The sequence below is a fragment of the Carex rostrata genome, chromosome 1 (assembly GCF_964058835.1).
Source record: "Carex rostrata chromosome 1, lpCarRost1.2, whole genome shotgun sequence".
Taxonomy (NCBI): Eukaryota; Viridiplantae; Streptophyta; class Magnoliopsida; order Poales; family Cyperaceae; genus Carex; species Carex rostrata.
In genome coordinates, this window is record NC_135918.1 from 12,586,892 (window position 1) to 12,601,031 (window position 14,140).

General features: G+C 36.9%; 1 protein-coding gene across 1 annotated transcript; it reads left to right on the top strand.

Annotated features, from left to right (window-relative positions):
• Positions 1-2,635: 2,635 nt before the first annotated feature.
• LOC144559051 (uncharacterized) lies at positions 2,636-9,187 on the top strand. Its single transcript, XM_078307982.1, has 7 exons — positions 2,636-2,775; positions 3,482-5,291; positions 5,385-5,468; positions 5,800-5,907; positions 6,003-6,111; positions 6,606-6,754; positions 8,604-9,187. The coding sequence occupies exons 2-7, from the start codon at positions 3,522-3,524 to the stop codon at positions 9,027-9,029; spliced, it is 2,646 nt and encodes an 881-aa protein (XP_078164108.1). The 5' UTR covers positions 2,636-2,775; positions 3,482-3,521; the 3' UTR covers positions 9,030-9,187.
• The last annotated feature ends 4,953 nt before the right edge of the window (positions 9,188-14,140 follow it).

Sequence of the window (14,140 nt, forward strand, 5' to 3'; positions counted from 1 at the left end):
TATTCATAATTTGATTTGAATTTGTGTGGATTAATCCAGTCTGTTTGAATGGTTGTTTAATTAAGTCAGTTATAGAGAAGCGCGTCGTTAAATAAGCGCTTACTGAGCTTTGTAGCTAACTCCGTATTGTTTCTGTTTCTTATCTTTGTTGCGACGTAGGTTGACAGGACGAATGATGGATGCAATGGTGCATCTCTTGTCGCGACTCCAGGCCCGACGGCAGGGTCGTGACAGATATGGATACGGATACAAATTCGGTTTTAATTTCAGAAGCGGATACAGATTCGAATAATTATCCGAATCCGGATATGTTTATTTTTCGAATATCCGAATTTTTTAATTTTCAAATAATCGGATAATTTTTCGGATATCCAGATTTTTGAATTTTTCAGATAGTTTTTTGGATATCTGGATACGAGTTTGGTCTGTCTGTAATAGAAATAGAGAGAAGAGAAGAAAGAGATGAGATCTGTGTGGCCATCCTTGAGTGAGGGGTCCTGTCATGGGATCCCATTGTCATTCAAACAACATCTTAAATTGTCATTTCTTTGTTTAAGTTAAATTTTTAATAAATTTTCAAAAATGCTAATAATCGTTTTAATTTTTTTAATTATTTTCTCATTTAATTAATTGAGTTTTGATGTAATTTTATGTTTATGACGAGTTATTTTATTTTTATTAAATAATACATTAGTTAATTAATTTTGTTCTGATTTCAAATGTGAATACTTGTTTTACAATTAAAAAATTTAATTCAATGTTATACAATCTTGTTTGGAAGTTAATAGCCATGTTCATTTTAGTTTAATTGATATTTATGTAATTCATTAATCTCAAAAGTTAAAAGTTATGATTTTAATTTAATATTTTTTCTAAGAAGTTCTAAATGGGTTAAAATTATTAGTTATCTATTAAATCTTGATTTTAATATATCGTAAATTATGATTTATTGTAATCAAGGTTCTAAATAGCGTTTATCGTTTCATGGCGGGAAGCCTAGAAAAAAAGCTATAACGAATAGTGTCGCTATAGCGAAAGCTATGCTACATAGTGTTTTTTTTATTCTTATAAAAATTATATCATATATTTGTACTAAATATCAACATTATCTAAGTCTCATAGAATAATAAATAACTTCAAATTGATTAAAAAATTATAATATTTATATTGAACCAATATAAGTCCAAATTGTGATTCAAAATATCCATAGTAATACTAATATCATAAACTATGGATCTTTTTCTATTCAAAATATATTAAGTGTCATGACATAATATATCTTTTTTCTATTTAAATTTCAAAATAACCTAGACATCATGGCATAATTAACTATCTTAATCTATTCAAAATATTCAAACTACCATATAGTAAGTATCATTTTGTTACTTCAAGAAATATCTTAATATATTCAATCTAAGCCTTTATTTAAAGCCCATATAAATTGAAAGGAAAAAAAAAGCTCATGTTGCATAGCGCGCTGTAGCTTCCTTATTTGATTTCATTTGATGGATCTCTCATTTAATAATTAATAGTTTAATATAAAGCTTAGTACGTCAATTGCAAAAAAAAAATCATGGTTAAAATCCAATCCGAGCCTTTATTTAAAGCCCATATAAATTGAAAAAAAAAAACTCATGTTGCATAGCGTGCATTATTGCGCTACACGCTATACGCTATAGCGAACCGCTATTACCGCTATAGCAACCGTAACTCAAATAACACGTTTTGATGCCATAACTTAGCGTTTAGGGTCCAAAACGCTATAGCATGCTATTTAGAACACTGATTGTAATTAATCAATTTTGAAATTTTTTGAATTTTTACTTCTTCAAATATTTCTCTTTTCCATTTGAAAATTTTCTTTGATTTTGTAAATCGCTTATAGGTCAGAAGCAAGCAAATATTATTTAGCAATCGAGTTCTTCAATTCTTTTTATGCATTAACTTTATCTTCAATTTTTTATATAATATTAATTTTGTTATATTATCCGAATTAAAAATTTAGATTATATTCGATTAATATCTGATCCGTATTCGTATCCATATTCGAAAAATAAAAACGGATACAAATATGGTTTTATCACCATCCGATCCGTATTGGATCCGTTGTAGCGCATGCAAATTCAATTTCAGATTTACCGATACACCCAAAATTTGAAATTAATAGATTAGGCCTTGCTGTTTTTTTCACATTGGTCCTCTCTTATTCCATACTCCGGAGTAAAGAATTTAACAGAGTAGTTTTGGTTTCATGCAGAGCATGAAGAACAAACAGTGCTGTTTTGATTCGGTAACCGGCGCGCTTTGACAAAAAGCATAAACCAGTGTCGGACAAAATACTCTCTATAAACCAGAGAATATTGGATCCAGTACATTTTGACAAAAAATTCGAAAGACAATATTTTGTTCTACTATTTTTGAAAGTAAATCATTTTATAAAATTCCCCAATCTTGTTCAGTATATGCATGGAGGTTGGAGGAGCATTGATTGTTGCTTTGAGATTCGTACAATAAAATTTTGAACGGTTTCGATATTCTACGAATCAACTCAAAATTTGAAATACCACATAGTATAGTATGTGAATTTATCCTCTTCCATGCACTTTCGCTTGTTTACCCCAATTCCCAAAATTCCCAATCTTTCCCCTGATTTTTCAACCATTCGCGAAAAGATCCCACAACCCTTTTCTCAGGGGCGTGATCCGCAGATTGTCGGCGATCTCATCGTCTCTCCTTTTCTCGGCTGCCGCCGCCGCTGCCTATGCGCTGCTTAAGGTCCGGTGATCCATCAATTTATTTTCTTTTCTCCGTACATGGAATATGTTCTTGGTGTTGCATTCGTAATTTTATGAGAAGATCGATTTCGTTTTGATGCCCGAACGCTGTCAAGTCTATGGCGAGCCTCCATATCTGATACTCTTTAGTTATTTTTTATTTTTTTTCCCTTGTTTACTAACCTAGGTTATGCAAGAAATCAAACTAAGTCATCAATTTCTTCTCTAATTTGTTCGCTGATTAGTATAACTATCGAATGTTGTTTTGAAACCCCTAGACGACAGATTGATGATGTTGTTGTGAAACCCTAGATGCCAAAATCTGGCTTCCGTTTGTTTTCGAGTAAAAAAGTCCAGAACATTTCCCCTTTTCAGTTTTTCTTTTGATATCAAGTCCAAATTGCCTCAATTCGAGTACTTTTAATTCTGGTTTGGCAAAAAGGCAAATTGACTTAATGGTAATTTCCATCCTGTCGTTGCTAATTAGAGATGAATTGATCTGGTTCCGTTCTTTACATATATATATTAACAGATATGATTCAGCTCTTTTTCCATCCATTTTAATTTAATTAGGGGAAAGCACACAGGGCAAATAGCATGAGATTGATCTTATTCCTTAATATATTTTTTTTTCTGAAAAGTTAAATGTAGTCTTGACATTATTCAAGTTACAATTTTATCCACTGCACTGCTCTTCTACCTTACAGGAAATTTAGCTTTTGATTCTCCAGTTTCTTAAAAAGATCAATGGAGGCTTTGCCGGAACCAAGTAGGAGCCGAAGCAAACGAGAGTATGAAGAAGGCGGGGAGAGCAGAGCGGAGTACGAGGACGACCCAGATCGTAAAAGAAGCCGCCTAAGCAAATCCAGAAAGCATGGCAGTGGTTACTCTGACGAGACTGAAGGCCCTGATGAGGGACGGCACGTCAGCAGGAGGGAATCTTCATCCTTGTACCGTCGCTCTTCAAAGGACTCTTCCAGGAGAAGTCCCGAGGAAGAGTGGGACCCACCTGGTGGCAGGGTTAAGGAGAGAAGCAAGGAGAGGGAAGAGTCCTCCAGAAGAGAGAGGACATATGATTCTAGGGTTACTAAATCGAGATCAGATGTCGATAAGAGTAAGGAGCAGGTGATGAGAGAAGAAATTGAAGAAGCCAGATTTGATGTGGGTCCACCTACTGAGAGGATTGGGAAATATTATGGTGAGACTGAGGAGCGGGACCGGGCTTACTCGGACTCTGACACCGAGAGGAATGCAGGTGCGAAGGATAAGGAAAGGGATGAAGCATACAACGGAAGGGAGAGGGAAAGTTCTAGAGAGTATTGGAGGAATAGGGGCCAAGGGGAGAGAATGGATAGTTCAAGCAGTGGTATTGGCATTCAGTCAAGAGGAGGTGGTGGTTATAGAAAAGAATCGAGAGGTGGTGGTGGAATGTCAGGATTTGGTAATAGAAATGATAGTTCTGATTCAATAGAGATCAGACCAGTAAGAAATCTTGATTTCACAAGAGATGGATCTGATTTGGATGGTAATGACAGTTCGGCTGATCAGAGAGGGAGGATGCAAAGAGCAGGTATGAACCCTATCCAACGTGGGCCCGGTCAAGGTATTAGCAGTCCATTATCATCAGGCTCAGGTCCAGGCTCATTTGGGCCGAAGGGAGGAGGAAGGGGAGTTAGGGGAGGAAGAGGGAGGCCAAATGGCAGAGATAACACCCCTCAACGGATGGGAATGCCGAATTTACAGATGCCAATGATGGGCCCACCATTCAGTCCTTTAGGGTTACCACCTGGATCCATCCAACCAATTGGGCCCAACATCGGTCCCAATTTAGCGCCGAACCTGTCCCAGCCAGGTCCACATCTTGGCCCTGGTGTGTTCATACCTCCTTTTCCTGGACCGCTTGTTTGGCCTGGTGGCAGGGGTATAGATTTAAATTTGCTCTCTGGGGTCCCACCTAACCTTCCTCCTATCCCTCCAGTTGCTCCTCGGTTTGGGTCTAGTGTTGCACCCAGCCCGAGTCATTCCTTGAATCAACCAGGTACTGGTAGAGCAACCCAAAATGTGCATGGACCTAGCCCAATGGCAACACCTAATCGCGAGATGACCCCACATGAGAAACCTTCCAACACATGGATACCACCCAGGAACAGTGGTGGGCCCATGGGAAAAGCCCCTTCAAGAGGTGAACAGAATGACTACTCTCAAAACTTTGTGGATACTGGTATGCGTCCCCAGAATTTTATACGTGAACTAGAGCTGACAAGTGTGGTAGAGGATTACCCCAAGCTGAGAGAGCTTATTCAGAGGAAAGATGAAATTGTGTCCATGTCAGCATCCCCTCCTATGTATTACAAATGTGATTTACGGGAGCAAGTGCTATCTCCAGAGTTCTTTGGTACCAAGTTTGATGTAATACTTGTGGACCCACCATGGGAAGAATATGTGCACCGGGCCCCAGGCATCACTGACCATTTAGAGAACTGGACTGTTGATGAGATTATGAACTTGAAGATTGAGGTAGTTTTTCAACTTCTGTTTTCTGTTTTTTTGTGGTTTAGAAAAGCTGTTGTTTTCTTCAGTTCTCACCAGGGTTTTCTTTGGTTTTCTTAGTCTATAGCTGATACTCCATCTTTTATCTTCCTTTGGGTCGGTGATGGTGTTGGTCTTGAACAAGGCCGTGCATGCTTGAAGAAGGTTAGTTATCCTTGGCTTAAGTATACCTCTGCCATACAAGAATCATGTCTTCTAATTCATACATGCACCATGAATAATGGATGGTTCACTTCCTTTATACCACAGTTCTAAAATGTTTCAAAAGGTTTTGTAAGTTCTAATATTTCATGGTTTATACATGCTACTTCCTATGTATTGTGGAGCATATGCAATATTTCTATTAAGCATGATTACATTTTGTATTTCTCAGGGTTTCATGATTTTACTGCACTTTTGTAGTTTTTAATTAGTTATCTGCCTTTTCATCAGAAGCTCAGAATAATGATCATCTGATTTTTATATTCTGCTGCAGTGGGGATTCAGGAGATGTGAGGATATTTGCTGGGTTAAGACCAACAAAAAGAATGCTGGGGGTGGTAGTTTACGGCATGATTCTCGCACACTGTTCCAGCATTCAAAGGTTGGTACCTATATATTTTCCATATTTCATAATTTTTTTATCTTTCCTCAATTATCGTTTTATTAAACATGGGATGCTGGTACTTGACTTGTCAGGAGCATTGCTTGATGGGCATTAAGGGGACTGTTCGTCGTAGCACAGACGGTCATATAATTCATGCAAACATTGACACTGATATCATCATAGCTGAAGAGCCTACCGATGGTTAGTGTCTTATCCTTCACTATCAGTTCATGTTATTTTATTCGAGTAGGATTGGGGCGTTCTTAGCTCACTAAGCTATTTGGTGAGCTTAAGTCTAAAATTTACCGAATTAGCTTCAAATGGCGAATCTAAACTGTTGAAACCGATATACTTAACGAGTGATATGTTTACATGCAAAATGTACAAATTTTGAAATTTATTTAGTATAAAATCAAGTTGTCAAAAATGATAAAAAATGAATGACAAAAATCATATAAACCTCCTTTTGTTGACCGCTTGACTTTACATGAAATTATTTCAAAAATTTATTAATTTTGCATGTAAACACATCACTCGTAAAGTAAATCGTTTTTAATGGTTTGGATTGTTTAAAGCCAATCAATAGGTTTTGGAGTTAATCTTACAAGATGCTTGGTGAATTCAGGAATGCCGTAGGTCTACTCATTATTTTATTTTGTCAATGCTTCAATTAAAATTCACTTGAAAACAAGCAGGTTCAACAAAGAAGCCAGAGGACATGTACCGAATCATTGAACACTTTGCATTGGGAAAGAGACGGCTTGAGTTGTTTGGGGAAGACCATAACATTCGCCCTGGTTGGCTAACTCTCGGCAAAGATTTATCCTCTTCCAATTTTAACGAGGTAAATCAATTTCTCAAGCTGCATATACTGTTAGATATTAAATGCTTCTTTTGCAATTATTCATATAATTGGATTTATGGATTCAAAATCTGAGGATCTGATCTTGTTCATGTTTCGGGGTTTTCCCTTTGTTTGTTTCCTTTGGGATGTAACTTCAAATAAGGTACTTTAACATACAAGCAACATTTTTACAAGGCATACATTAGCTGTTCCATAACCTAGTGATTATAATTTCTGGCCTTAATTTGAAACTTGAAAGTGTAGTCTCTCAACCGTATTTCACATGAACACAATATTATTTCAAAGCCTAGGTCCCTAGACTCTCAACCTCAAACCTTCTATTAGTGATTAGAATCATGTGATTCACGTTTTGTACTGCCCAATTCAGTTTGATTCTCACCCTCGTCATTGCATATTGTCCCTACGAATCACTGGGCGTGATTCAATACAAATTGTTATATTTCCTCGATTTACTTTTACTGGGGTTTGGAGCTGCTAGTTAGTCATCTACACTTCTGCACTTGGTTGCAACTCTCTTCTTGCCTCCTTTTTTTTTTTTTCTTTAACAACCCTTGAGCTAAGGAATGAAGTGAGAGGTGAGGGAACAAAGTAGTTTCTTCGCTTGCTTAGATCAACAGCGACTTCTCCGTCCTTATGTATTGCCTTGCGACCTTGTTTTTCTTTCCTTTTTCTTCACACAGATGTGACGACTTTACTTTATGAAGAATCGGTGGCGGGGTTGGGAACGAATGGGAACTTTTATATAATAATTTTGAGTAGATCTGGTTCACACCTTTTGTACTGTAAATGACCACCTGTCAATTGGCCATAATGACGAACTTTACAATGATAATATTTAATTTTTTTTTTCAGATCCAATATTGTTAAACGCTATACTTGTAAGTAGGTGATGGGTTTGTTGACTTAATACAGTAATTGCCTTGCAAATTAGCAAAATATTTTTTTATCAAATATGGTTTTGGATGAGAAATATTTGGTTATGTCTAATCCTGTCTATTACTTGAGATGCTAGAATCTTAATTACCTGATATATGGAATCTGTGATTATATGTAGATGCTATAATCTTAATTACCTGATATATAGGATCTGTGATTCTATGCAAGTAAAACATTGTGCTTAATATTTGATTGGCATCCTATGTGATCATATCTGAAGAAATCATGTTTCGTCTCAGTGTATGTTAAAACATTGGCATTAAAAGTGAAATACTATAGTTATGTAGCGTGTAATATTTATATTCATTGTAATATTATTATTATCATGTAGTGTGTATTCATTGTAATTCATGCTTAATAGCGTGCATCTTATCCAAAGCCCACACAGACATCATTTTATATGGTAACAATTTCTAATGAAATTTGTTTCCTATAAGTCTCATTAGTTGTTTAATTCATTCCCATTATGGATAAGTGGAGCTTATCATTTGATTCGATTTACAATATGATCAATTCAAAATAAAATCAAAATAAAATGACACTTAATGCGAATTTTGATTTAACAACATTAGTTGGAACAGCATGGTTATTTTAGTTTGTGGTTTTGAAAGCCAAATTAGCTTAATGAACATTATTTGATTTTGTAAAACCTTTTAGATTTAACCTTGTACACCATAATATACAGGTCTATTTGCTATTATAATTTTAGTTTCAGTTCTCTGAACAAAAAGAGAACTCGATTTGATCAATTCTGGTGTGTTTGGAACTGCAGAGTCTGAATATAAAGTCATACCCTTTATTCCCTCATAAATTAATCTTAGATGAATAAACAATAAAATAATAGCCTGATTGCTACCATTCTTATTTTGAATTAACACATCTTGAATTACAGGCGTACCTCAAGAACTTTGCGGATAGGGATGGAAAAGTGTGGCAGGGAGGTGGGGGCCGCAATCCGCCTACAGAAGCTTCACATTTAGTCGTCACAACTCCAGAGATTGAGTTACTTCGGCCGAAATCGCCACCTCAGAAGAACCAGCAACAGCAATCAATACCGCCTCTCGGATTAGGCAATTCTGGCAACAACAGGAGAAATTCTTGCAACTCGGAGCAAAATTCTCTGGCAATTATGGGCTCTGAAACAAACACACCAGCACACTGGAACTCCTCTCCCATGGTTGGTTTCGGGATGACGGATGCTGGGTTAGCGGGTCCAGAGGGAGGCGGCATGTTTGATGGGTTCAGGTTTGTTATGCCATTTGCAAAAGGTGGAGAGCATCCTGATTTTGACCCTCATAGAATGAGCCATTTGCTATAGTAGTGCTGTTGAGTTCTAATGAATAACCATTTTTTTTTTTCATTTATTGATTTTAGTTAAACTATCAAATATTCATTCTGAAATCAGTATTTTTTTATGATAAAAAGAATGGATGCATGAAAATATGAACGACAATTTTGTAGCCTCTTGTACATGCTGCAGAACACGCTTTAGTTGTTTTTGTATTATACCGTTTTTATAGAAAACTAGCTGTACCGTTGTTCAAGGAAAAATTTTCTTCCCTAGCAAACAAAGGAGAATTTGTTCCATGTCTGTAGCTGGAATTCTTCTATTTTTTTTGTTTTTGTTTTTTTTTTTATATGCTGTTGTGAGAGAGAAAATAGTCGGTGGCGGAGAAATATTCTTCAGTGTATGATATTCCTATCTACAATTGTCTTTAATCAATCAGGATCTTACAAGTTTATAATGAGGATGAATCAGTTGACAATGGTAATTTTAACAATTTTGAGAATATTTTTCTTAAAAGAATTGATGAAATTAAAAACTAGGAAGTAAATTTATATGTATTTTATTGAACATATATAAAGCATAACAATTAAATTTCATGCAATTTTAAGTTTGTTTGATGACGCAACTAAGATTGTTTATATCGAATTGTTCGGCCATTTTTATTAATACGAAAAGTTAATTTTAAAAATAACCATCAGTTCTGTTTTTTTCAAAACTAACCTAACTGCCAAGCCCACGGGCGGCCCCGTAAATAAGGAAACCGCCTGGCCCACGGGTGGTCTTATGGAGAGCAAACTACATACACTGAATTAATGTAGCCACGAGAATTTTTTTTTAATTTTTTATTTTCTAATTAGCCATTGATTACTGTACCCGTTATAATTATTGTACAATTACTTTAATCCTTATAAAATTATTTTTTAAATGTAGTTTGTCAAGGAAAAGATGTTAGTTGCACTGTATGTGGGCGGCAAGCTACAAAGAAGTGAAGATGGCGTGGAGTACACGAAAGATGCCACATTTGACTTCGAGATTAATGAAAATACTACATTTCAGGAACTTAAGTAGCTAATATACAAAAAGACTGTTGTGAACCCCAACAGGTATGAAATAGAATTGGTTACACGGATTGACAACTCACATGGGGTGGGGGGTAGACCTTATTATGTGAGGTATCCACTAACAGATGCGAATTTGTCGAGAGTTTTGTACACTCAAATTGTGGCCAGTGGGGTCCAGGTAATGGACATATATTCGAAGAGGGTTCCCCGGGCTAGGACTGGACCTTCAAGTGCGGTTGGGGCTGGACCTTCAGGTTATGACAATTTAGGTTATGACAATTCAGGTTATGACCATTCGGGTTATAACAATTCGGGATACCACCAGCACTCCCCTTATGACAACCAGGGGTACCACCAGCACTCCCCTTATGACAATTCGGGATACCACCAGCACTCCCCTTATGACAACCAGGGGTACCACCAACACTCCCTTATGACAACCAGGGGTACCACAACTCCCCTGAAAATACTGAAGAGTTACCACCACCACCCAGACAGACACCCATAATCCCTAGATTTCCAACTATGCCAGAGTCAGGACCGGTACCCGTTAATCGAACTGATATTGATATTAATGTTGATGCTATTGATGCCATACCAGAAAGGGAAATGGAAATGGGGGATTAATACCAAGGGGTTTGGGAAGCTGATGACTTATCAGATGGTGATGCAAATGTACCAGGGTTGTCCAGGATAGAAAAGTTCCCGATTAGAGGTCAGGGGAATAAGCATCCGGTCGCCACATTCAATGACACCACAGCTTTCGAAGAGGCAGACATTAGTTTCTTTGGTCCTCGTGTTCAATACAATCACGAACTTGCCGCAGGGCAACTTTATACCATCATAGACGAACTTATAAAGAAAATCAATGAGACTCATGTTCATGGCAACTGGGAATGTAAAATACACAAAAGGGAGCGAACAAGATTAGTTGTGCTTTGTAAAACTCACCCGTGGTGCGAGTCCCGCCTTTATGCAACCCCTGCGGGTTCAGGTGAAGCATTGATGATTAAGAAGTGCGAACCACCTCATACATGCAAGTCTGCGTCCACAAGGACAGACCATGCACAGCTGACGGCATCACTAATTGCCGATACAATTGAGGAGGACATTAAGTTGGATCCATCGATGAGCATCAAGGCGGTGGCTATGACCGTCAGACACAAATACAAATATGTAATCCCAAAATACAACAGGCTGTGGAGAGGTCGTGAACTTGCTATCTGCAGGATATTCGGTAGTTGGAATGATTCATACAACTATCTGGCACCATTGCTCCAGGCTATGGCAAGTACAAATATTGGCACTGTATATGAGCAGTGGCATGGCCCCTTTTTTGATAAGGATAGAGTACTAATAGAGGGAGCTCAACAATTCAAGGGCATAGCATGGGCTTTTGGTGCTTGTATCCAAGCTGTGCCATACATCAGACCCGTTATCAGCATTGATGCATGCTTCATGTCTGGCCGTTACGAGGGAAGGTTACTGATAGCATGTGCATATGATGCTGAGAACCAATTGTTGCCTTTGGCCTTTCCAATTGTTCAGAAAGAGGATGGTGAGAACTGGGGATTCTTTATGCAGTTTTTAAGAAGACGGGTGATTGGGGAAGAGAAGTTTTTATGTGTGATTTCAGACTAGCACAAAGGAATAAAATATGTTTTTGATCGTGAAGATTACGGTTGGTCAACACGTACTGGCCAGTGTGTGCACAGGTTGTGTATGCAATACATTGCAGAGAACCTTTCCAAGGCAACCGGGGGCGACGAGTGGGTTGAACGAACATTTAGACGAAATTGCAGAAAGAAAAAATCGAGAAGGGTGGTAGAGATGACCAGCAGTTTTGCAAAGGTATATATATTTCAATTATTTACATATATTATTGTATTTCAAGAAGACGATTTTTTCAGTACAATTGTTTACTTACATTATTTTATTTCCTTATTTTTTGTGTAGTACATGCCAAAAGCAAATCTCTACCTAATGAATGTGGGAAAAAATAATCCCCGAGATGTCAACGAAGATCCAGTGTTACATTCCGAAATTTTAAAACATGATTAAATTTCTAAATCGAACATTTGGCTAAATAAAAAGTTTAATTAACTCAACGATCGTTCAGAAATTTTCTGACCGACTAAAACGAAACTAAAATTTCGTAATATAAATAATGTATGAAATTATGTATATTAAAGACTTAGAGATTTAGAAATAAAATAAAATACAGCACTAGGAATAAAATTATAATTATTCGGTAAATTAGAAACTTAGAAAATCCGTTACAATTCCTTTTAATTTTCAGGAAAGCAGAAATTGATTTAATTAGATTCGTGTAAATAAATTAATTAATTAAATTCCAAATAAGAGCATAATTATACGAAATTATTCGTACAATTAGATTTTAGAATTTATAAAACTAGTCATTTAGGAATTTTAGAGATTTAATGGAGTATATAAAAGTTATATAAATTGAGAACGAATTATTTGTACACATAAATTATGAAATTTATAAATCTTGTTTATTAATGAATTATGGAAGTTTAATTAAATAAAAATATATATATGGAGATATACAATTGATATCGAATGATTCAAATCTTAGAATAGAGAAATAAAAGTACGAAGTATTCATGCGAAATTAATTGTAAAATTTTATGAAACTTCGACTCGATTTTTACAAAGTAAATGCACCATGAATCAATTAAATGAAACTATATTGGAAATTCATATATTGTGAACCATTGGATCTAATCTAGCACCAATCTCAAAGCAGCCAATTTAAACACTCCATCTCTATTTCTCTCCTCTCCTTCCCTACCCGTGACAGCCCCAACCCAGACCCGTTCCCCTCTCATCTCTTCTACGCCAAAGAAAGAAAACAGAGGGGCTCCGCCCCCTCTTCCCTCCTCCGTCGCCGGCAAGCCGCGCCGCGCCCCAGCCCTATCTCCCTCTCCTTCTCTTCTCGGTCCGACCCACCTGACCCGCCAGAACTTCTACGCCCAAAAAAAAAGGCTCCGCCTCTCCCCTTGCGTCGCTTCCACGGCCACCACCGGCCGCCACCCCACCCTCTCCTCTCTCTCCTTCTCGCTTCAGGAAACCCCCATCAACCGCCCCCTCCTTCTCTTTTCCCGCCTCCCCTCCCCTCTCATGAAACCCTAGGAATTAGGGTTGAGGGGTGCTGTCTCGGTGGTTGATTGGTGCTGTCCCTGTGCGAAATTGGTGCTTGAAGACGCATGAAATTGGTAGTGTTGATCTATTCCGACGGCCGTGAGACGGGACAATACCCTCGAAATCGGCCGCTTTCTTTCAATATTTTCTCTTTCGGGTAATTTCTAAAATAACTTCTAAACTTCTGGATTTGTGTCTTGATGAATTGATTAATGTCGTAGGATGTGAATTTATTAGTTTCGAGTACGGGTTGTTGATTTTCCCGACTCGATCGATTTGCTCGAATAAATTAAGTATAAGGGGTTATATTGCAAAATGATTGTTATTAATGGTCGGAATTGTAAAATATAGGACCATGGTGATTTGTATGAATTAAAGGGACTAAAATGTAAGAAATTATTTGTTTGAAATGGTGGCCGGCCATAGGTGAATTTAAATAATTGTAAAGAGGCCTTAAATTGAAATGTTGGTAAATAGGCTTTGGAATAGCTCGTTATGACCATATGTATGTATTTATGTGAGATTGGATAAATGTTAAGTAATAAAGAGGAATAAAAAGGGTTGAATTGCAAAGTAGACACCAATGTGTGAAATTATATTAATTGAGGACCAATATGAAAAAGATGTGAATTTATATGAATGATAGCCGTGACTTTGCGGTTGGGATATACTTGAATCGAATTGAAATGATTGATTGTTTTGGGCCTTAGTAAATTGGACTTGAATTGAAATGATTATAAATGAGCTGAAAGGTATAAAAGAATTGACAAATTAAAAGACGGCTTTTGAAATTTAAGTTTTAATGATGTAACCGAATTAAACCAAGTATACGTATAATATAGGTGTAGGCTCGGTCGAGCAAGATATCGCGAGGTAATTCGAGACGCCCGATCCTTAAATTAAGCGGTACGCTCG

What these genes read in the sequence shown, in the direction of transcription:
- LOC144559051 (XM_078307982.1), top strand. Translation starts at nt 3,522, where the DNA reads ATGGAGGCTTTGCCGGAACCAAGTAGGAGCCGAAGCAAACGAGAGTAT. An exon ending in AGCTGAAGAGCCTACCGATG is followed by an intron (nt 6,112 to 6,605) that starts GTTAGTGTCTTA and finishes GAAAACAAGCAG; the next exon opens with GTTCAACAAAGAAGCCAGAG. An exon ending in CCTCTTCCAATTTTAACGAG is followed by an intron (nt 6,755 to 8,603) that starts GTAAATCAATTT and finishes CTTGAATTACAG; the next exon opens with GCGTACCTCAAGAACTTTGC.